Source organism: Erythrolamprus reginae, chromosome 3, assembly GCF_031021105.1.
Source record: "Erythrolamprus reginae isolate rEryReg1 chromosome 3, rEryReg1.hap1, whole genome shotgun sequence".
In the NCBI taxonomy this organism is placed as follows: Eukaryota; Metazoa; Chordata; class Lepidosauria; order Squamata; family Dipsadidae; genus Erythrolamprus; species Erythrolamprus reginae.
Window position 1 is genome coordinate 206,138,371 of NC_091952.1, and position 24,739 is coordinate 206,163,109.

Below are 24,739 nucleotides of genomic sequence, written 5' to 3' on the forward strand. Positions count from 1 at the left end.
AAAAATCAGATTTCCACTGATCACAAATATACAACTTAGCATTTCTAAAGCAGTTGCAAATAAAATTAAATAATATTTGTATATAAATTAGAAATGATACATTGTAGACTCATATTGGCTTAGATTTATTATTGAGATGTGTACCTAGCCCTTTTACAACAAGGACTCCCACATTTTTAAAAACCACTTGTTTGGGTCAAAGAAAGAAGAACAAACAGTAGGAGAGGTGGGAACAAAACAAAACAAAGAGACATTACAAATTCCAAGTCCAAATAAACAATCTTCCTAAACAATATGGTAATTTATAAACAAAGCAAAAAAGATTTCACCTAAATCCAGAGACAAGGTGGCAAATAAAAAGAAAATTCTATAAACAGCAGAGAATTTTCAATTTAGAAAATTCAGTGAGATTCCAAATAATCTGTCAGACGGTTTCACCCCACAGATTTAGACAATTAAGTCTAACTCTAAAAATACATACACGCTGAAGAAATTGGTTAGCAACCTTACCTCATTCAGTCGAGAGTGTGTGAAATTCTGCCATTCTGAATAATTATATCTGTAGTTATCCATCATGGATTGCCCATATCCTCTTCCAGATTCTAAAGTATGATGCCCTGCTCCCTTGATAGATTCCAAGGTGTGCTGTCCTCTAGATTCCATGGTCTGGTGTCCTCCTTTGACCATTTCGAAACTTTCCTGTCCTCCAGTTTTTACTCCAGAAGCAACCCCGTGATCAGATGTAACTATGTTTCCTGTTTTCACAGGAAGTATGTTCGGATCCTGAAAGGGGGAAAATAACAAGCTTTTTGAACGCTTGAAGAGAAAGCAATGAACATTTAGATGTTATTTTAAAACCTGTTTAGATATTAGAGTAACCATAGAAACAAAAGATACAAACTTTTCCAATATATTCCATTTATGACATGTAGATTTACTATATGACTAATTTATTAAGCATCTTTGAAGTTGCTTAATTGCAAGTAACTGTAATTTGTTTATCTTCATCTCCTTTGTATATGACAGAATCTGCAGAGTTCTGCGATATTAGGATTAAATGATTATTTTTCATTTCTACCAGGCTGCATAGATACTTGAAGTCATCACATACAACCCATGTAAAATATCAATTTTGATTCAAAAATCATAATCCAGTAGAAACTGAGATTACATTTTTCTCAGTGCCATATATGTTTAAAAAAACACATTAATCTACTGACCAAAACTGAAAGTTTCTCAGCATGGCCAATTCTATTTAAAACAGAGCAGTATGTGCATTAGAAGGTAGCATCTTTGCATTATTCTTGAGCTGTTAAAATAATTCTACTGAAATAGGAGGCTTCCATGCAATATAAGAATCTAGTTGATTCTCACAATGTAAGAATTAAATGAAAAGATCTACTTTTCAAATTAAAGCCATGACCACTTTTTAAAAAGAAGCATTATATTAATGGAAATATTACAAAATATTTGTTGAATCCCACCCACAAAGCTATGGCTTTCCCTTCCAGGCACTGTAAAGAATGAGAATTATCACATCACAGCTGCCACTGCCACTAATCTCTAAGATGCTTAGAAAGAATCCAAAGTTGCATCAGTAGCGTCACAAAAGTTGTCATTGTTACTCTTGTGATTATTATTATTTTACACTTATGGGCAAGTTTAAGATTTCTTCCTCCATTGCAAATTTCTCTATCACAAAAAAGGATTCAGAATTTGGGAGGACTATTTATATGCAGCTGAAGTTTAAATAATGTTTTTTAAAAATATTTTCACTTTCTCTTTTCCTACATTGCCCTGTAACTAATTGGTATCTTTATTTTAACACCTGGGTGAGAGGCTACTTAGACAAACTGGCCCTATTTACTCTAGCAAGCTGTGAGATAACAAAATTCCAGCTTTAACTCCAATCAGATAATTATTTTCTTCTTTTGTCTTAGCAGCACCCAATGTCCTCATTCTTATCTAATCTTCCTTTATATATGCTTACTCTGGTGATGGAGGTTGAAAGAGAGGTTGTAGGGCTGTAAAGGCTGTCCAACTAAATCTACCCCTTTACTTGGACTCACTATGGCAGATGGAGGAGCAGTCCTGGTGCTGCATTTAATAAGGGATAATTAAGTAAATATGATACTATTTGTTACAGTCCTAGCACTTGTTTTAATAGCCTCCTCCATCCTATAAATGCTCAATTAATCAGCAATTCAAGAATTTCAAAAAAAGGCTTAAGTACTGACATCAATTGCGAGCACTTGCTAAGCATCACTTACCATCACTTCTTCTCCAGGTGCTTCAGTATTAGATATGATTAAATTCTGATTGGCTAGATCATCAGAAACGTGCTTAGTACCAGCCATGGCTGCACCACCAAAACATCCACAGAGCGTGATCAGGATTACTACAGGACAAAAACCAGAAGTAATGAGATAGCAATAGCACTTAGACTTATATAAAGCATCATAGTGCTTTACAGCTCTCTCTAAGCAGTTTACAGAGCCAGCATATTGCCCTCAACAATTTGGGTCTTCATTTTACCCACCTTGAAAGGCTCGAAGGCTGAGTCAATCTTGAGCCTGGTGAGATCTGAACTGCCAAATTGCAGGCAGCTGGCAGGCAGCAGAAATAGCTTGCAGTACTACACTCTAACCACTGTGCCATTGTTGCTCATATTTAATATCAATTAAATACCAGCACATTTGTTAGTAATATTTATTAAATCTACTATCCATCTACTATTTAATATTTATTAAATCTACTATCTGTCTCCTTCTTATACAGCTATTTCAAGTCTCTAAAAAACTGCATGCTATCATCATGACAAATTTTAAAAGCAATAAACTTGCAGCTTATTATTTGCCACTGCAAACAAGAAACCTTTAAGCTATTTGTAGTTCTCCTGTCATTCAAACTACGACAGGAAGACAAAAAGATAGCTGTTCCATCAAGACATGGCACGTTAATGTGGTCTCCCTAGAACAAAAGTTTCTCTATAGGGTAAATGGAACCACCTTCTCTGGCTTTTCCAAGGCATGGGAGCAAACTAGGAGAGCTTGGCACAGGTAGAGGAAATATGCAGGCTGAAACTTGCCAATGTATTCAATGTGCAAGAAAAAATACTGTTTTAACATTTGGCTGGCCCACAGAGACTTCTAATTTGGAATTATTTGTTCTAACAAAATGCCTGAAGTTGAAGGGACTTTTTAGCTTCTAAATTTTAAAAAATTACCATTGGGAATATGGCCAATTATGTGTAGCATTTTATAGCTACATTTAGTTTCAACAACCTTCAATGCAGGGGTAACTGAAAATGTATCTTTATGGACAATCCAGATTCAGTAGCATTTTAAATAAACAGCAGTTGACCCTGATTTATACTGCTTGTATAATACAGATATTGTATGATTTATAATTCTGGTATAATAAAGATATAGTCTTATATTGACTGAAAAAGAAATGTTAAAGCTTTTAAAGCATAAAATTTCTCAACTGTGAAGTACAGCAGACTGATGAAGCTATTACTGTATTGTTATTAACAATCTATGGCCTGTTTATATATGAATCCAGTTTTTAATTTTTTTTTACAGATATGCACATTGTTGTGTTATATGTTGATGTAAAGGAAAGAGTGAGAGAAGGAAAAGACAGGGATAAATATGCAAATATGAAATAAATGCAGCTTTTTTAAACAGTAAAACCGATTTCCCAACAGCCCTATCTGAGTATGCCACGCTGACCTCTATGCATTAAGCTAGGACAGAGACAAGAAAAAACAGGATTCAATATTGTAGCATCTAAACAGAGTGAAGTACAGTCACAATATTTTTCTACTTGCTTCAAATATTTCAATGGACAAATTTATATATGAATGGTTTATAAATAAATCAACTAATTTGACTTGCAATCTTAAGATGTCAAAAACATTACATAATTCAGTACCTCAGTTTTATAGTCAAAAGAAGAAAAATTAAGCTTACACAATAGTAGCAGTGATCCCAAAATCATAGCAAGGATGGCCCAAATGCCAAGAGTAACATCTGAGCCCAGCTGTGATCCAGGGCCTTTTGGTGGGTAGCACTCTCGAGGAACTGTACAATCACACAGTGTAACTTTGACATTAGAAATCCCAGAGTTGCCTGCATTATCAGATACTCTAATAGGAATTATATACTGGCCATAGCTTAAAGCATCAGATGGTTCCAGGTACACTGATTTGTCTGCAAGGGAAAAATATACATTAAAGAGCAGTGAATATTATTTCAAACCTATTAGGTCAATTGTAAAAGATTCAGATTTTAGTACTGAGTACCTACCATCATTTTCAGTTAATCTCCAGTTTTGAGTCTCTGTTTCAGGAATGGAGAAAATAAAGGGAACTGTGTGAGGAGCTATGTCAGCATCCACAGCAGTAAGACAAATTGGTTTTCTGTCTCTGCATATTATATTGTCCGTTTGAATAATGACTGGGTAATTATCATTCTCATCTAGTAGATTAACTATAATTGTTCCAGTGCCTGTTTTTCCACCTAAAAAAATATATAAGCAATTTTAGAAATACCGTAGATTAAAAGCTCTTGTATTCCTAGATTCCCCTAACCAAGCATAATCCAAATCTAACCATGATTACCTTGTGAGCTAAATATATGTTCTAAACAAAGTAAAAGCTAATTCTAGGAATGAATACAAGCATCTAAAAATTTCACGAGGCTTTTCAGGTTGACTTTTTAATTTTGCATATGATCACTAGCATTAGGAAAGGGATGACTTTTGCCATCAATATAAGAATATATAATTGTTTTCATTAGCAATATAAGGAAGATGATTCTCTTCTTCACATGGAAGATTGGAAATATTATGCAAATCCCAAGAGAAGGCCATACACTATATGATGTAAACAAAGTGACATTAACAAAAGTATTAACACAACGGCGGTATGTAGTTCCTTCAAATTGAAGTAAATTAACAGCTGCTTTTTTGCCCAATATTTTGTGCCCTTTATAAAGTTAATGTTTTTTTCAAAATCATATTAATAATCATTTTCTATATAGTTTTTAACTTCGTTTTACACTGGACAAAGACATTTGTTTGTGAACTAGGCAGCCATGTACATATGACAAAAAATAAGTACATGAATAAACAAATATCAATACTAGGAACATGAACATTTTTAAAAACTGTTTGGGCTTATTTTATCTATGTGTATGGAACTTCAATCTTTGCTTTGCATTATTACACTGAGGGCAGATTCTCTCTTTTTTTAGTGAATGAAGAAGCATTGCACAGGTAGTCCTCAACTTACAAACATTCATTTGAAGTTTGAAGTTACAATGACACTTTTTTTAAAAAGGACTTACAACCGGTTCTCACATTTATGACTATCAAGCATTTCCACAGTTGCATGAACATTTTATAGCCATTTGTCAGAAATGGCGTAGGGCAGTGATGGCGAACCTTTTTTCCTTCGGATGCTGAAAGTGCATGCGCACCTGCTCAAGTGCCTACACCCATAATTCAATGTCTGGGGAGGGTGAAAATTGCCTCCCCTGCCCTCCCCGAGGCCCTCTCCAGGCCAGAAACAGACTGTTTCCCAACCAGCAGGCCTTTTTTTCACCCTTCCCAGGCTCTAGAGACTTCCCTGGATGCCCTCTGGAAGTCAAAAATGCCCTCCCAGAGCCTCTGTGAGAGCCAAAAACCAGCTGGCCAGTGCACACATGTGTGCTGGAGCTGAGCTAGGGCAATGGCTCACGTGCCGGCAGATATGGCTCCGCGTGCCACCTGTGGCACCCGTGTCATAGGTTCGCTATCACTGATGTAGGGTCTACTGCTTGAGACGTGGGTTGGACTAGATGACCTACAAGGTACTTTCCAATTCTGTTAATCTGTTGTCTGTTATAACACATGCTTGACAGTCGGCATTTATTTACAATAGCTGCAATGTTCCAGGATCATGTGATCATCATTTGCAACCTTGTCAGCCAGCTTCCAACAAGCACAGTCAACAGGGGAAGCCAGGTTCACTTAATGACAATGATTCTCTTAATAGCAATAGCATTTAGACTTATATTCACTTATATAGACTTATAACCTCTCCAAGTGGTTTACAAAGTCAGCATATTGATCCCAACACAATCTCAGTCCTCATTTTACCAATCTCAGAAGGATGGAAGGTTAAGTCAATCCTAAGCCAATGAGAATCAAATTGCTGCACTGTTGGCAGTCAGCAGCATTGACCTGTAGTACTGCATTCTAACCATTGCGCCACCACAGCAATTATGGCAAAAAGGTCCTAAAATTGGGTGCAAGTCACTTAGCAGCTACCTTGCTTAACAACCCAAATTCTGGTCCCAATTGTGATTGTAATTACCTATATTGTCAAAGACTACTTGAATTGTAAATGCCAGATGATAGTAACTGATGTTTGGTGGTCATAAAAGAACTAGTGCCGCTGTGTATTAAATCCTTTCAACTTTCAATTCACAAGCCTAAATTTTGACTTGAAAGTGTAACTGTGTGCAAATGAGAATAAATTAGTATCTTTGATTCCACTTAACCATATCATTTAGTGATGATGTTGCCAGTCTTCATTGCTGTTTGTAAGGACTATTTGTATATCCAATTTATTTGAAAAATACTTATATGCTGCTTTACTTTTATGTTTCTCATCAACACTCCTGATAAGGATGAATCTTTCATAGAAAATCATAATAAACATATGGCAGAAAGTGACTTAAAACATGATTTGTGGCATTTCTACTCACTTCGGTCTACTGCTGCAACTGTTACGTTACATTGATATAACTTTAAATCTGGTGCATCCCTGTCTAACATTTTAGTGGTGCTGATCTGACCTTCATTATTCATGGTGATCCAGTTACAGGGATCCTTTGTTATTCTGTAACTGCAAGGGGGGGGGAAGAACATGTTAGAAACAAACACATGAAATGTGTTCTTCATAGTATCCCAGATATCTTTAAACAGTTTGCAAAACAGGCTAGTACAAATGTATCGTTATATCAGTTTCACACAATGGTTACTTTGGGAGCAGATTACCAGTTTGGACTGGTTCTATAGAATAGATAGTAACATGGTGACTTGGGTCGCTGGAACTGGCAGTGACCCAGACCTGCCATGCCCCAGAGCCGGTTCTCTCAGTGGCTCCATAGACACCACCATCTTCTTTTTATTATTGCTCGTGTCCTGAGCAAACCAGCAGTAACACAATCTGGAACCCACCCCTGTTTGGGAATATACTTTTATGATTATATAGACAGAAAAAACCATTATTTTGAATCTTTGTCATCAGTTTGTCTCAAATATTCATGAAGAAGAAGAACAGGTTTCTTAAATTTGACCCATCCCAATGGTATTCGGATATATGCCGTCAGTCTTCTATGCTTCTATGTTCTAAAATATTATTTGACTGACAGAGTAGTAGATGCTTGGAACAAACTTCCAGCAGACATGGCTGGTAAATCTACAGTAACTGAATTTAAACATGCCTGGGATAAACATATATCCACCGTAAGATAAAATACAGGAAATAGTATAAGGGCAGACTAGATGGACCACGAGGTCTTTTTCTGCCCTCAATCTTCTATGTTTCTATGTTTCTATATATGTTTTTAAGAAAATGAGGCTATCGTATCTGTAAAGCTATAAATGCCAACAGCAATAGAAATGCACATATAATCTCAACAGTAGGATGAGGGTGGAACAGCATCCTTATCTGAAAATGATATTTTTAATTCAGGGGTTTAAGGGTACCCTAATCCCAAGTATACCATATTTGAACAACCAGATGTGAAAATTTCTGATTTTTTTTCAAAAAAGTATGTGGGGAATCAAGGTTTCAATCATATACTCCATTTTGTCACTACTAACTCTCATCTTCATGTTCTGGAAGTAAAATTCTCCCATTTTAACTTTGTCCCAATCCCTTCCCACATCCCAAACTGAATTTTTGGTCATGGAAGGCTGTTAGATGATCTGAAGGATGAAAGTAGAAACAGTTCAGTCCAGTAGTATGTTTCAATTACCTTTGCTACCTTTTTGCTATTGAGAATGTGCACGCACGTGGCGCTTCTGCACATGCGCAGACAGCTAGGCAGGTGGGTGGAGCTCCTGCCGCTAGTAGTTTGCCTAATCCAGGATAAACAGGTAGCAACCCATCAATGGTTTGGTTTCTTTGAAGTTTTCTACTTCCATTCTCACTCTTAACAAAAACTCAAATTGCCTCTGTCACATCCTGTAATCTCACTACCTTTTCAGCATAAAAACCCCTTCCAGGCCTCCAGCTGCATCATAAACTTGCCAATCTCTACTCTATGCCTATAATTCCGTAACAGCAAAATTTGTCCATAACAAACAGGACAAGAAAGTTAAATAAGTCACAAAGTACAATACCGTATGTCTTCACTATTTCCGGTCTCTGGATCACTTGCAGAGTAATGGCCAACCACTGTTGCAGCTTTCAAACATTCTTTTACATCCACAATATATATTTTAGGATGGAATTCAGGCCCTTCATCCACATCTCGTACTTTAACAACAACAACACAAGTACTTGTAGAAATTGGTCCTGAATTCGGTGCTAAAGCGTAAGGTGCTTCATTATTCACAACAATTTCTAATCTTCTCTCCTTGGTCTTTTCATAGTCCAGACCCTAGAAAATATATTACAAGATTTGCTACAGGTTAGTAGAGTTCCATTCTAAGTTATAATCATGACAGTATAAACCAGTATTTTACAAAAGCAATTTCTTGTTTATCAACAATTTGAGGTTTAGGGAAGACAGGAAGCATCTCTCTCTCTCTCTTTCCTTTCTTTTTGCTAATTAGAAATTATGTTGAAGAAAGAATGTTCATCTCTATGCCTCTGTTAATAAACAAACTCAGAACAAACAGCAACACAGAATCTCTAACAGTGCTAATATAGAATGTCACTAATTTTTTTAAGTATCCTCATCTTATTTGACTTTAATGAATAATTTTCGGATCAGGCCCATGCAAAGTAACTGTTGCACCATCACACTAGTCGCTGAGGTGCTGGGAGGTTTTTTTAAAAAAAATAATAAATGTTTCTGATTTGTTTTTTGAATCTAACATTTTGATTGTTTTGTAATAAACAGAACATTTCATTAATATAAATATTTTTATTTGGCACCAAGAAGTCATTTTGGTTAGGACTAAGGGGGAGCTTGGGTAACTTGAATGCCCTGGATAAAACAAGTAGAACCTATAACAAAACAGGATAGCATAAAGAGAGTTCCATTTATATTAGACTAGACTGGACTGGAGTACAGTAGAGTACAGTTTTATTGGCCAAGTGTGATTTGGACACACAAAGAATTTGTCTTAATGCATAAGCTCTCAGTGTATATAAAATCATTTATTATTCCTTTTCTCCAGTCAAGTTCAATGGCCACCAAGCAAATTCAAGTTTGTTTTCTTATGATTTCTTTGCATTTCTGCAAACATGCTCCTATTTCTTCTTGGGCATAGGTTTGTGTAATTAAAATGATATAGCCATTGCATTGGAAAAGCACTCAGCCATGAAATTGGAACAGTGTAAAGAAAAACAAGATTGTATTCAAATGTTCATAAAATAATAACTACATCGACTTTATAATAAAAATAGTGAAAAAAACTAAAATATGTACTCAATGCAGCAAACACAACTATCTGGAAAAATTCAATACTGAAAAATTATTGCAATTGTAATTTTTAGGGAACTATACAACTACAACGTTAGCAGTGTTAAAATATCTTGAAAACCACTGCCATCTTCAATACTAGAAAATAGGGCTGCAACTCCTAATAAAGGTGGAAATATATATTCTGTAATATTTTGCATAATATTTTTTCTTATTACCTTTTTAATGCATAAGGTACCAGTGTTTGAATCCCGGTTTGTTTCAATTTTAAAAGAACCATCTTCATTTCCCTTTATAATATTGAAAGTAGCATGCCAGGCTGGAGTTCCACGTACATCTTTGTCTGTCACACCAATTCTCGTTACTTCTGCATTAACTGTGTTTTCAAGTATATATACTTCATACTGAAATTAGCAAAATGTTCATAGATTAATTTCATTATGCAAAGTTTAGAAGTACAGTATGTTATTATTCAATCAATCAATCAATTTTATTACAGTCGTAGACTAGAAACCAGAATAAATAAAAATACACAGTAAATATCCAGTTAAAAATTCTAGAAAATAATAAAATCTATATTAAAAACAGTTTGTCAATTACACATGGGCTAACTTTACTAAAATAACAATCCATAACTGTGAGACCCTTAGTCAATTAAATATTAAAATGCAAAGGTATAAGCAGTGCAAAGGGTTTGCCACATTTGTTGTATAAAACAGCTATGGTGGATTAGACATGTGTTCCTGACAAATCCCTAGTGGTGCTGCACAGAATCTAGCCACCTGCACTATAGTTATGGACTATTTGTCCTTAGTCAGCCACTGGAGATAAGCAGTGTTGGAACAACCAGGAATTAATCTTCCAAAATGCAATAATCTCAGATAGCACCTCATTTGTTTTTATGTATACAGACAATATCTAAATCAAAACACTATGAATTATGTTCCTGCCTTAAGCACAAAGCCAGGTGAATGAGCCAGGACCTTTTGCTGTTAGACCTTCTAGGAAGAATACCATAGCAAATTACTACAGAAATTGTGCAAAACAACAACAACCCTGCAGAGACTTCTTAGGTAATCCTCAGAAATCAAACAATAGCTTGAAGGGATTTTTTTTTAATGAAACCCCTTCCCAATTACTCTCTTCCCTTCTTTCAGTTAGCTCTATTACTAATCTCAAATTTTAGTTTTGTTATATATTATTTGTAGATTAAGCCATTCCAAACTAAATATGGAAGTGGTTATGGGGGAGATCATTTGTTTTCTCTGCAACCAAGAGGAGGACAGGAATTATGGCTTAATAAACAAGTTAACTTGTAGGTTTCCTCGGGGCAATCATTTCGTGTGATGTTTTTCCAGCAGTGCCAATTTATACATTAAAATACAATTCAATAATCATATCAATATTGGAGTTCCACGCACAGATTTAAACCGTGCTTATTATCTTGTCAAAAATAAATTGGGATGGGGGAGCACAGGAGGGGAGATAGAAGGGAATTTGGAAACCAAAAGCTCAATGGAACAATCTCGCTGCACCATACCCTTATTAGGTATGGAGAATACACTCCCATGGATATAAAAGAGAAGGGAGAAAGAACACAATCAGCTTTGAAAGATCATTTTATCACAGCCAATCTAAACTAGTCTTTACTCCTCTGTGGAACTTATTTCTTGGCTTCATAAAGCTGACATAAAATTGCAAGTCTGGCTGTACTCACCCTCCTCTCTGTTTTATACCTGGGGAAATTAGGGAGATTATCTGTCCCTAATTATAAATATACATGATATATGTTTTTCTCTATATTAGGCTAATCATATAGTAATACAGTAGATTAAAACAATGTAGGTATGTATGTATGCATGTATATATGTGCATGTATGTGTATATATATATTCAATAAACACATATGTATACATATAAACAGAGAGAGATAGATAATGACAAAAGTAAAAGAACATTCGCTTGAATGTGTCAGACATACCACACCATGTTCACACATCGGTGGATGATCATTTGTATCTTCAACTTTAATTACAGCTGTTCCAGTGTTGCATAAACCAAAACTCTGACCAAACATATCTCTAGCTTCCACTAATAACGTGTACGTATCTATTTTCTGAAAGAGAGAATTGTAGACATCAATATTGTTTATTCATTCTCAAAAACCAAATAAATTACATACAATTTATAAATACAAAAGAGTAATTAACCATGAGGGTTTAAAAAAATATATAATGATTATTATAGAAGTCATTATAGAAGAGATCAAGTTGGCTGCAATAATTTTTATATATTGTTTCACTGCCAATTATTGGTGACATTTTCTGTGAATTCTAGAAATCTGTTTAAAATACATCTTAGTATGGCAGAAAAAGAAAAATAGCTTTTACCAATGTATTATTAATGGGCATGTTCTTCTTCTATTCACTCTGTGAATAGACACACAGAAGGAAAGGTCCTCTTGTAATTATCTCAAAAGTATAAGCTGTCAATATGACAAAATATGACAAAATGCAATCTTCTTCAAACCACTTTCTACTGGTTTGTAGAACCACTTTCTACTGGGCATTTCTTCTTTCAGTTTTATGTCCCTGGCTAGCAACTGACTTACCAACATATTTCCACGCTTTCATTTACTTCCCATGCTCTTTGAAAGTGCAGCCCAGAGAATTTGCATATGCCCTTGACTGTACTTCAGATAAAAATATTTTATCCACCATATTTCAGTCAAGTCAAGATAAAGGACATAAATCCAATTTTGTTAGCACCATCAATCAAATCGGCAGCATGCTTAAGAATTTGGCAGTGCAAATTAGCTCTATGATCAATAAAATGTTTGTGACAAAAAAACTGTACATTCCTTAAAACAACTTCAGGTTTATAGTTTAAGAGCAGGATTCTTTCTAGTTCCAAACTCTCTTTGAAAGTTGTCCCTGAAAGTTGCCAAAGGTAAAGAACAACATTAGGTTTCAGGGGGAAAATATTACGGTACCTCTCTATCCAAGGGCGTGGTATGCAAAGAAATATCACCAGTTTCTGGTTCTACTTTAAATAAAGAGACACCTCGAGATGAAGGAGTTTGTCCCACAATTGTGTATTTCAGTTTAGTGTGCAAGGTGTCAGGTTCATCTCTGTCTGTGGCAGTCATTTTCCCAATGAAGGTTCCTACATAGAAGAAAAATGCAGTAGTCTACCATAATATGCTTCTTACATTATTATTATTAGAGAGTTATCTTCCAAATAGCTTGCTAATTATCAAGCAATACTTAAACTATTGCAATAAGGACATTTCCAGCTGCCTTTAAGTTGCCCTCTTTTGATACAAATTTTTACAATTTCTCATACACATTTCTACAATCCAGTCTTGCTTATTTTACTAAAGCTGTTTTGTTTTACTAAAGTGGATGAAATAATTTTGGGGAAAGTATTTATTAAAGTGCAAGTATATAATAGTTAATGAAAGTTATATTCTCGCTGTCAATTTCAGTACATTATTACAGTGGATGTTCAAAAACAAAAAAATATTCAGGAAATTAATAACAAGTTTGATTTCACTATTCACATTAAGATGCAATGCTCAAAACATATTATTTAAATACAAACTTTCATTTTTCCAACCTTAAATAACAGAAGCCTCTAATAGTTTTTAATTAATGGAATCAGGAAAAAAAATCAGTAATATTGTATATCAAACTGACCCAAATCATCAGAAATAAAATCCTATTGAGCAGGGGTGTCAAACCGTGGGCCGTATACGTCATGTTCATACCATGTCTAACCCAATTCCGTAAAGGCAAAAAAATATCACAAATGTCATGTGACGGCAATGTAACGCCACAAGTTTGAAACCCATACTATTGAGGATTCAAAGAACTTCAAAGCAGTTGAAGTAGTTTCTGAGCAACAAAGATATAAAGTGACTCAGATATTAAGGCAAAGATATTTTCAAGATAGAAATGGTCATCTATGACTCTTTCCAAGGTTGAGAATTTTATGGCTTCATTCCACATAAAAATACAAGTAGCTATATTAAAGTATTTTTATTCATTAAACTATTCAATTCCAAAGAGTTGATTAAATTATTCTTTGAGAAACCAGATTCAGTCAGTAACTATTCACTCTTCATTGGCTGAATCTTATCCATTCAGTCCCAATGAGGGATTGTTAATAGAATATAAAACTAAAATGTTTTCAAATTATATGTATACTTACCATATCTGCTATTCTCTAAAATACTGAAAGTAACTGTATCAGGATTAAAAATTGGAGGATTATCATTATCATCCTCAATTCGGATTATATGTACAAGTGGACGCTCTGGTGTGTAGCCATCTAATGTCTTTGCATAGCAAATAATCTGTAAAAAAGAAACTATTTTAATTTGCTATCTATGAAGAATTGATTTTCTTTGCTGGTCTATTTGAGCAATTAATATATGTTATTACACAAACCATAGTAGTCATTGATTTACATATTTAATTTGTACACAGACTTTCATAACTCTGAGCAGTTCACAAACTAAAAAGCAACAGAAAAAATAACAATACAGTGGTATTGTTATTATACAGTGGAACCCCTCATCTTACGAACAGCTCAAGATACGAACCCGGGGTTCAGAAAAAATTTGCCTCGTGTTACGAACGCCAAACCCGAACTTCTGGGTTTGGCGTTTGGAGGCTGCTGGGAAGCCGCACGGCTGTTTTAAAAGGTGACAGCCGGGCTGGGGGGCTTCCCAGCAGCCTCCGAACGCCGAATGCGGAAGTTTGGGTTTGGCGTTCGGCTTCGGGAGGCTGCTGGGAAGCCGCCCGACTGTTTTAAAAGGTCACAGCCGGGCTGGGGGACTTCCCAGCAACCTCCCGAACCCCGAACCCGGAAGTTTGGGTTTGGCGTTCGGCTTCGGGAGACGGCTGGGAAGCCGCGCGGCTGTTTTAAAAGGTCACAGCCGGGCTGGGGGGTTGCTGGGAAGACCCCCAGCCCGGCTGTCACCTTTTAAAACAGCCGCGCGGCTTCCCAGCCGTCTCCCGAAGCCGAACGCCAAACCCAAACTTCCACGTTCGGCGTTCGGAGGCTGCTGGGAAGCCCCGCCGCCCGGCTGTCGCCTTTTAAAACAGCCTGGGGGCTTCTCGGCGGCCTCCCGAACGCTGAACCCAGAAGTTCGGGTTTGGCGTTTGGCGTTCAGGAGGTCGCTGAGAAGCCCCCAGGCTGTTTTAAAAGGTGACAGCCGGGCGGCAGCATTTTTTTTGCGGGGGGTTTTTTTGGTTGCACGGATTAATTGACTTTACATTGTTTCCTATGGGAAACAATGTTTTGTCTTACGAACCTTTCGTCTTAAGAACCTCCCCCTGGAACCAATTAGGTTCGTAAGATGAGGTATGACTGTACAGTGTTCCCTCGATTTTCGCGGGTTCGAACTTCGTGAAAAGTCTATTGCAAATTTTTCAAAAATATTAATTAAAAAATACATCGCGGTTTTCCCCCCTATACCACGGTTTTTCCCACCCAATGACATCATATGCCATCACCAAACTTTCGTCTGCCTTTAATAAATATTTTTTTAAATAAACTTTAATAAATAAACATGGTGAGTAATAATCTAAATGGTTGCTAAGGGAATGGAAAATTGTAATTTAGGTGTTTAAAGTGTTAATGGAAGGCTTGTGATAGTGTTCATAGCCAAAAATAGTGTATTTACTTCCGCATCTCTACTTCGCGGAAATTCGACTTTTGCGGGCGGTCTCGGAACGCATCCCCCACAAAAGTCGAGGGAACACTGTAAAGCCATATAATAAAAAAAGAAAAGAGCAAAAGATGATAAGAGTGCAATAATGAAATTATTATAGAGTGCTCAAAAGAGACTCCAACCATTGTAGCTAAAAGCCTGGGTGAAAAGCCAGGTCTTCACCACCCTATGAAACATCAGCAGATTTGGGGGCAAAGAGGGCTTCATTCCAGACTGCAGACTCTGTGACAGAGAAAACGCACATCTGGCATAGCTTAGTTTCATTGAAGGAATCCAGAATGCACCACTTTGTCAGATCAAATGATCCAGAAAAAGAACTGTCATAACTCAGTCCCCCATTACTAAGTCATGACGTCAGCTAAGAAGGACATCATGCCAGTGATAACAAAAGTCACTGAGAAATCAAAAAGCACTGACACAAATGTACCATCCCCATCTCGGCTCTGCCACAGGACATCTATAGTGCAACCAAAGCTGTCTCATTACTAAATCCCAACCTGAAATCTCACTGAAATAGTTACAATCTGCTTCCTCCAGAGTACTCATCAACTTAAGGACATCCACTTTCTCAACAACCTTCACCAGAATTAGAAGGCTGGAGTTTGGACGCTCCATATTGAGAACCTCTGAATCCAAGGATAGCTTCTTGAGGAGGATATGCAACACCTTTTCTTTCAAAGCAGGAAATACCACCTCCTCCAAGTCAAAAAGGCTGACACCTTAGCATGGACCCAAATACAGGTCACATTCCTGATCATTTTTATGATGCAAGGACTCTGATTCAAGACGCTGGTAGCTAAACTGAGAACCCTATCTACTACTTCCTCAGGAGTCAACAGCTGAAGCTTATCCTGGATCGCATCACCAAACCATATCAGAGTGTATTTGAATGTTATCCATTTAATAATTCTTACAGTGGCCCAACGGATGTTCCCAGGGGCCCTCCCTTCCAACAGAGATCAAGGGATCTTAATCAGAGCTGCTGAATAGCAATCAGCAAATGCAATAAGGGTGGAGAAGTAATAATAGCTTAGCAGCAACCAGGTCCTTTTTGAAATATACTAGTATGATTAACTTTAAATAGAATCTCTGAAAGATGAAACTGCTTTTCTGAGTTTCATAGAAATTTAAATTTTGGCTTTCTTCTTATTAGCAATATGAACAAGTCATACTTAAGACCATTCCACAGCATTTCAACTTTCATGGTGTCTGCACAGTCATGTGATCGTGATCCAGATGCTCATCTTGTAATTATGAGGTTGGAGCATCCAGCAGTCACTGTGACCTTTTCTTGGCAGGATCAATGGGGAAATCATAATGGGTAACCATGTGACATTCTTGCTTAATGACGCATTGTGATGTACTTCACAATAGCAACTAGAACTGCTGAAATTGCCATAGTTAAGTGATTTGGTCACATGATATTGCACTTTACAACCACATCAATTAACCAGTCCCAATAGCTATAATGAACAGAGGACGAACCTATATTTTAGAAAATGATAAAATTATGACTCTTACCTGAAATTCTGCATACTCCTCCCGATCTATTGGGCAAGTAACAAAGAGATTTCCGGTTTCTTTTTCAATATAAAAATAATTCAATGGTGGTTGGTCTACACCAGGACCACTAATGGAATAGGTAATGTTGTAGTTTTGAGCTGTATCAGAAGATAGCTATAAAAAAAAGAATGGGGAAGGGGAGGGAAAATATAACCATATCCTACATCCCAAAATTGAAACAAAACAATCCTCCACAAAAAATATATAAACATTTTAAAAATATTCAATATATATGTGCCAAAAGGTGATAACTTCAGATGTTGCTGGACTGTAACACTCCGTGTTTTTCATTGCTTCAGATAGCAGTTAAAATGGACAGGAATTGGAATTTAATATCCAAAAGGCTACATATTGCCCATGATGGATACATAAATTAATTATATATTGTTTGTTTTGATGTACACTAACAAGGCAAATATAAACACCTAATATGGTTTTATGAAAATTTACATATTCATGTACCCTGCAAATAGTTGGTGTCAGGGATAGTTAGAGATAAAATATCTATAATTTTCCTATTTTTCCGAACAACTTCTCTCCCCCCCTTCCCCCTTTTAGTACTTACAAATAATAACAATACAGAAGTTGGCATTGAGTTCAAAAATATAGACTTTTTCATATTACAAAACAATTCAATACACTTTGCAACTTTTAATCAATGTTAAACATCAACTCTATAGTGTGTGTGTATGTGTGTGTGTAAATGAAACATACATTGATCTACATTTGTTGTTTGGAAGGTTTAATCTACTTTAACCTTTACAGCATTAACAGTATACCTACCAAAATATATTTCAAAAATTACAAGATTATTGGTGATTTAGATTATAAACAAACTAATTTTTCTGCTCAACTTTCCTTTATTATATTTGAGAGCTATGTCAGACTAGATATTTACCACACATCTGTATCAGAAAGTAATTTAGAAATTAATCTCTTATAGAAGTTCTTAGAAATCTCAGTTGGCACTACACATAAGGCAGCTAATCACATTCAGAATTGCAAATTCAATTTATATTATTGTGCTGTTCAGTCTCACTATTTGAACAAGAAGATGAAATCTGCCGATAGCTTCAAGTCATAAAATGTGAGTCAAATATATATTAGTATTTATTTAATATGGACACATAAAATAAGGGGTCATACATCTTGAAAAAATGAATGTATCTTCAAAAGCAGTTTTTTTTAATTTATCAAAATTTAATTGAAATGGAATGGTATGCAAATTGATAATTTTCTTCTTTCGTTACAGAGTTTGGATACAGCATTTTTCCAGAAAGGTGGTGCCAAATAAAAAACTAGATTTGTATCATAGTGTGGTAACATTGAAACAATCTGAATAACAAAGTAAGTTATATCAGCAACCATCTGTATACCGTATTTTTCAGAGTATAAGACGCACTGAAGTATAAGATGCACCTTAGTTTTTGGAGAGGAAAATAGGGAAAAGAATCTGCTTACCAGATATTCATCTGGCTGGCATCCTAATTATTATTATTATTATTATTATTATTATTATTATTATTATTATTTATTAGATTTGTATGCCACCCCTCTCCGCAGACTCCACAGACCTTAGTCTGGTCAGCTTCATTTATTTTATCCCCTGGATAAGGCTTAAAAAAAAAACTTATTCAGAAAAACAATGAAAGAACTTGCAAGCCAGTAAGAGCTGGGAAAATCATTAGTACCTTGTTAGGGCTGAAAAGAAACAGTCGGAGCAAGTAGAGCAATGAAAAAAACCTTGCAGAGACTTATGGCTTGGAAAACATTCTTCACAAAGAGTAACAATGAAAGAGTTTGCAAGCCGGTAAGAGCTGGGAACATCGTTAGCATCTGATTAGGGTTGGAAAGAAACATTTGGAGCAAGTTAGAGTGATGAAAGAACCCCTGCAAAGACTCTTCACAGAGTAACAATGAAAGATTCTGCAAGGTAAGAGTTGGGAAGATTGTTAGCACCTAGTTAGGGCTGGAAAAAAAAGTTTTGAAGAAAGCTACATTCATCTGAATTTTCAGCCTCTTTTAGGGAAGAAAAAGGTGGGTCTTATACACCAAAAAATACTGCAACTTTTTAATGTAATTTGCCATTTGACCAAGAGGAGCAAATTATTACTAATATTTGTATAAGTAACTTCACATGAGACTAATTGTGTTACATATAGGTTGCTAATAATATTTATTTATTTATTTATTTTATTTAGTCAAAATATGTACAAGATAGTAGGTATAGTATAAACATGAACAAAAGCAAAGTAGGTACAGGTAAATTAGGCAATAGGACAGTAGGACAGGAATGGTAGACACAATGGTGCACTTATGCGTGCCCCTTCATACTTAAAATAGGAAAAGGAAGTTTATTAACTTACCTGCTGAATTTGCATTGGAAACGGTCCCAGTGAATTTTCCATTATAGTGGTTGGTACAGGAGCCCATCTTCGTTTACTGCGTCTAAGAACTTTCTCTCCTATTTTTGGTGTCTAAGTTCAAAAGATATACAAATAAGCAATAAAAATATATTTGCAAAATGTATAATTTATTCTAGTATTTACAGCTCACTTCTTTACTTATAGTTTTAGTGGCTTTACTATTTACTATCATTCTTTCCCCAACACAATTCTAACAAGATAAACCAGGGGTCAGCAACTCATGGCTTTGGAGCAGCATGCAGCTCTTTTGGCCCCCTGCTATGGCTCCTTGTCCCAACAATGGCTGGTCTCTCCCTCCCCTCCCTCACCTAGCCGCAACTCTTCAGCCAAGCGGGGTGGCCATAAGCTCCAGCCTGGAGCTGCAGGAATCAAAGGCTGCCTTTGCTTTGGCGACCCTCCTCTCCCTCCTTTCCCTCTTATGTGGGAGGGGCACGGCACTGTGATGGCCAGATCCTTAGGCCAGGAGAGAAGTGGCCCTGTATCTGCCTTCATGCCACATTTGCACGTAAAGCAACCTTCGCTTCCTGCTATTTCAGGTTGGAGGTCACAAACTCCCTGCTCAGCCGAAGAGCAGTCAAAGGGGTCTGCACAGGACATGGCAAGACAATGGCCAGATCCTTAGGGCAGGAGAGAAGCCATATACAAAGACCCTCCTGAAGCGAGCAGCCCCTTTGCGCCTTGAGAAAGATTTCCCCACATGCACCACAGCCAGTTAGGGAGTCACAAAAAGTGGAGGAGGGTCACCCGAAGAGAAGCCGGGGATCTTTGCACAGGTTCGCCTAGTGCGCCAATTGCGACCATATCTGAATCAGGAGGCCCTTCTCAGTGTCACTCATGCCCTTATCACCTCACTGTTGGGTTATTGCAATGTGCTCTACATGGGGCTACACCTGAAGAGCATTCGGAGACTGAAGCTTGTCCAGAATGCAGCCATGTGTGCTGCTGTAAGCGAACCTAGGTAAACCCGTACATCAATTCTCTGCGGACTGCACTGGCTTCCAATTGGTCTCCAGGCGCAATTCAAGGTGTTAGTTATTACCTTTAAAGCCCTACATGGCTTAGAGCCAGACTATCTTTGAAACCGCCTCCTACCACACAGCTCCCAGTAACTGATAAGGGCCCACAGGTTAGGTCTTCTCCAGCTAAACAGTATCGGCTGGTGGGCCTGCAGGGGAGGACCTTCTCTTTGGAACCAGCCTGCTCCGACTTTTGGAACCAGCTAACTCCTGAGATCTGGACTACTCCCACTCTGCTGACCTTCTGAAAAGCAATAAAGACCTGGCTTTTCTGGCAGGCCTGGTGTTATTGTCAGGTGGCATACTACCAGGATCTGACCATTAAAGACATGTATGGTTATTAAACTATATTAATTGTTTTAATTGTTAGTTTTAAATTGTTTTGTACTGTTTTTAGAGGGTTTTAGATTACATTTTGTGTGTATTTGGCTGTGATCCGCCCAGAATCCTTTGGGAGTTGGAATATAGGCCTGAATGGATGGATAGATGGATGGATGTATAAATAAATAAATAGCAATTGTTCGTCAGCACAGAGAGAGAGAGGATGAAAGAAGAGATGAGGGAGGGAGAGGGAGGGAGATGGGTGAGGAGGAAGGGGAGGGGGAGAGAGAGAGAGATGGGGAGGGAAAGAGAGAAAGAAATATGAGAGGGACAGAGAGAGAGAGAGGATGGTTCCAAAGAGAAGGTCCTCCCCTGCAGGCCCACCAGCCGATACTGTTTAGCTGGAGAAGACCTAACCTGTGGGCCCTTATCAGTTACTGGGAGCTGTGTGGTAGGAGGCGGTTTCAAAGATAGTCTGGCTCTAAGCCATGTAGGGCTTTAAAGGTAATAAATAACTCTCTAAGAAAGGAGAGATGGAAAGAGAAAAAGAGAAAGGGAAAAGAGATAGATAACTTTTTCTCATAGAAAAGAAAAAGGAGCCACAAAACCTTGGTAGGCCTAGCTGGGGGTAGTGGCATGTGACTTGGTGGGAGTAATGTTGAGTTGGCCATGCCCCCTCAGACTTTGTGGCTCCTGGTGTTTTGTTTTCCTTGGGAAGAAGGTCCAAATGGCTCTTGGTTGCCAACCCCAGAAATAAGCCAAAAATGTATCTTTCATCTATAGCTAAAAAGATGCTAAAAACGTCTGTTAGAACTTTATATTCTAATGACATCTTATAAGCACGGCTAGGCTGTCAGAAGAAGCCACACAGTGCTGTCTCTCTATTGTTCTCCTTTATACAATGTGATTTTAAATGCACCATACAGTTAACATTCATATATTGCCAAGATCCCAGAAGGCACCTCATGTCTACAGGATCTCACTGCATTTTATCAGTCAAAACTCCTAGAAGAATGTTTTGATGTCAAGCATTTTGACTAATTCAAATTTCCATAATATGTCCCATCCCCAGAGTGTCAGCTCTGAAACTGGCTAATGTTGACTAATTAATAGAGGTTACCAGGTTTGGAAACACAGTGGTACCTCATCATACGAACTTAATTGGTTCCAGGAGGAGGTTCGTAAGGTGAAAAGTTCGTAAGATGAAACAATGTTTCCCATAGGAATCAATGTAAAAGCAAATAATGCGTGCAAATCCTTCAGGAAAATCCCAAACTTTAGAAGGGAGGCGAACAGAGGGCAGAGAGCAGCAGCTAAAGGGGGCGGGTGGAAGAAGCAAGGCTAGGCTAAAGGGTGAGTGGGAAGGAAGAAAGGCAAGGGGGGCGCCCCTCCCTTTTCTTTCTTCAAAAGACACCGTTTCAGTGCCTTTGCAAGCATGCAAAATCTTTACACCTCCAAGCCGCCCCTCCCTTTTCTTTCTTCAAAAAAGGGGAAAAAAAGAAACCCCTTCATCCCAGCAGCAGCTGCTTGGGTTTGTAAGGTGAAAATAGTTCGGAAGAAGAGGCAAAAAAATCTTAAACACTGGGTTTGTATCTTGAAAAGTTCGTTAGAATGAGGTACCACTGTACTGATTTATACATGAATGAGGATAGAGTAGCCTAAACAAAAATCAGGATTTTCTTAGAATCAGTTACAGTCAATGAACTTTCATAACACCTAATTTCAAGCCACTTACGTTTGTCGATAATCTAACACGGATTTGCTTTTGTTGATTAGTTTCCGAATTCCTGAGAAATATGTTGAAATATCTCTGTCCAGATGATAAAGAAACCGCATTTGCTGTAAATATAGAACCATCTCCCAGAACTATGAAATCAGGGTCACTGGTACTGATCACGAGAGGAGGTCTGAGACAACGTCTCACATTTACTAATAAAAAGATGAAAATAAAGTTGTAAAAAAAATCATTCTCAATATCACCCAAATAGACTAAAGATACATGTGTAGAACCTAAATATTTTGCACTGTATGCCTAAGTGCTTTAAATAAATCAGAGTATAGCAAAAGTGTTTATAATCCTCATAGAAGATATATATGAAAATCAAAAATTAAATAAACTGGCCAAATGTCACAAGATTTTAGTCTTTTAGATGAGACAATGTAAAAGTTCAGAGGAAAAATAGAATGCATAAAATTCCATTCTCCAGTGTGCTGAGAAGAGAATCCAAAGAACTGGCTAACTCTGCCAGAGACTGAATCCTTTTGAAGTTTTTAGCACACCTCTCTTGATAGTCCCCTAGTTTTTGACTCAGTCTAAGCCCAAGAGTGATGCATTTAGGCAGAGCTGTTCAGAGCAAAAGGGACAGAGTTAAATTCTTTGGATTTTCAGCAGTTTATCACAGGATTTTTTAGCAAATAATAAGCTTTCGTGCAAGCAGTCTTGCTGATACAGCAATCAACAGGACTAATTTAAATTCAATCAGCTGGCTTTCAGCAAACCACATGGCTTTTGGGTGAGTTATACAGCCAATTCCGGAAATATCCTCATATGACACCATACAATCAGCAATCTGTAAAACACTGGCTGTTTTTTTTAAATATATTGGCACCCAAAACTTGAAAAGGGTAGGAAGATGGGATTGGAAATCATATCATATACAAAATACATTTGACCATAAATAAATTAAACCAATATCACCTGGTTAGACATTGCTCAGAAATGCTGAGTGCAGCAAATAAATAAAAGAAAATGGTTGTTGGTATTCCAAATATATTCCAAGGTAGAAGGAAGTAAATAAACAGCTAGCTCCATTTATTTCAGGTAAAAATTGTATTTTTAGTACATTTTCTCTCAAGCTGACACTTGGTCTATTCATTAGTGTATTTTTAAATTTAAAATTCTAAAACCTTGCTGTGTTTGCCTGGCTCATTCTTCAATAAACATATTTATTATCATCATATTCTTTAATCAGGAAAATTCTCCTTCAAATACAATACTTGAAGAAAAAATATTGGGAGAAGACGGGGAACTAAAATAACAAGATTCTAATTATTATATTTAAGAAACTTGCCATTTTCTCACCTTTTTTAATTAGTGTGTCTGGAGCTAGTTCTGGAGGCACATTTATAAAATATGGTTTACAAGCTTCACAAGATAAACTTAATACCTAGATGGGGACAAAAGAATTAGCATTCAATTATATTTTGTATTGCAGAATTCTAAATAATGGAAATAAACATAGCTTTGAACATTCCTGCTGCAATCTGTCAATTATTTAAAATAGTAAACATGAATTATGAAGCATTTATAGGCAAGAGGAAATCTAGTCTTGCTAATTTTTTTTCCATATAAAAGAATTTGACATTGACATATATAGAAATTTCCAACTTTATGCAGAAATAGATTTAAAAATGTATCTGGTGTATTACAAGCAAAAATTGCAACATATCAGTTGTAGAAGCAGAACAAATTAATAGGACTTCATGATACTTCTTTATTTATTTATTTTATGTACAGTATTTATTTATTTAGTTTAGATAATTTATATAGCTGCTGATAAATATATAAAAAATAAAAAAAGTTTAAAAAATATTAAACTTTGAAAGGGCTAGATTTTTTTATTATAATATAATAAAAAATAAAACACTTATAATGTTAAGTGTTAAGGAGTGTACAGAGTAACCCTTGAGGAAGGATGCAGAGGAGATATGGAGGTGCCAGATATCCAACTAATAGCCCAGAGATACAAGTAGTAATTCAGATAACCAGATGCATTAAGTGTATAAATATTATTTGCTTTCGCAAATAGCTTAGGTCAAGAACAATCCTAGTCATACACAAATACATCAGTTTGGTTCATTTGAACAGAGACATTGATTGGGGTTAAAGGAAGATATTTCATATGAGCCGTAGATATGTTGTAAGTCGCCCTGAGTCTTCAGAGAGCAGCATATAAATCTAAATAATAATAATAATAATAATAATAGTAGTAGTAGTAGTAGTAGTAGTAGTAGTAGTAGTAA

At 36.6% G+C, this 24,739-nt stretch overlaps 1 protein-coding gene across 3 annotated transcripts in view; it reads right to left on the reverse strand.

Moving 5' to 3' along the window:
- The window catches only part of LOC139164943 (desmocollin-2-like), a 37,411-nt gene that overhangs the window by 3,997 nt on the left and 8,675 nt on the right, over positions 1-24,739 (reverse strand). For all 3 annotated transcript variants that reach the window (XM_070747690.1, XM_070747691.1, XM_070747689.1), the window contains 14 exons: positions 23,799-23,883; positions 22,452-22,645; positions 19,320-19,430; positions 16,912-17,067; positions 13,863-14,007; positions 12,643-12,815; positions 11,632-11,766; positions 9,869-10,054; positions 8,401-8,660; positions 6,756-6,895; positions 4,311-4,523; positions 3,975-4,214; positions 2,271-2,398; positions 511-783 (listed from right to left, as the gene is read on the reverse strand). In XM_070747690.1, the coding sequence (XP_070603791.1) occupies positions 511-783; positions 2,271-2,398; positions 3,975-4,214; positions 4,311-4,523; positions 6,756-6,895; positions 8,401-8,660; positions 9,869-10,054; positions 11,632-11,766; positions 12,643-12,815; positions 13,863-14,007; positions 16,912-17,067; positions 19,320-19,430; positions 22,452-22,645; positions 23,799-23,883 (2,439 nt within the window). The remainder of the gene's footprint in view (positions 1-510; positions 784-2,270; positions 2,399-3,974; positions 4,215-4,310; positions 4,524-6,755; positions 6,896-8,400; positions 8,661-9,868; positions 10,055-11,631; positions 11,767-12,642; positions 12,816-13,862; positions 14,008-16,911; positions 17,068-19,319; positions 19,431-22,451; positions 22,646-23,798; positions 23,884-24,739) is intronic.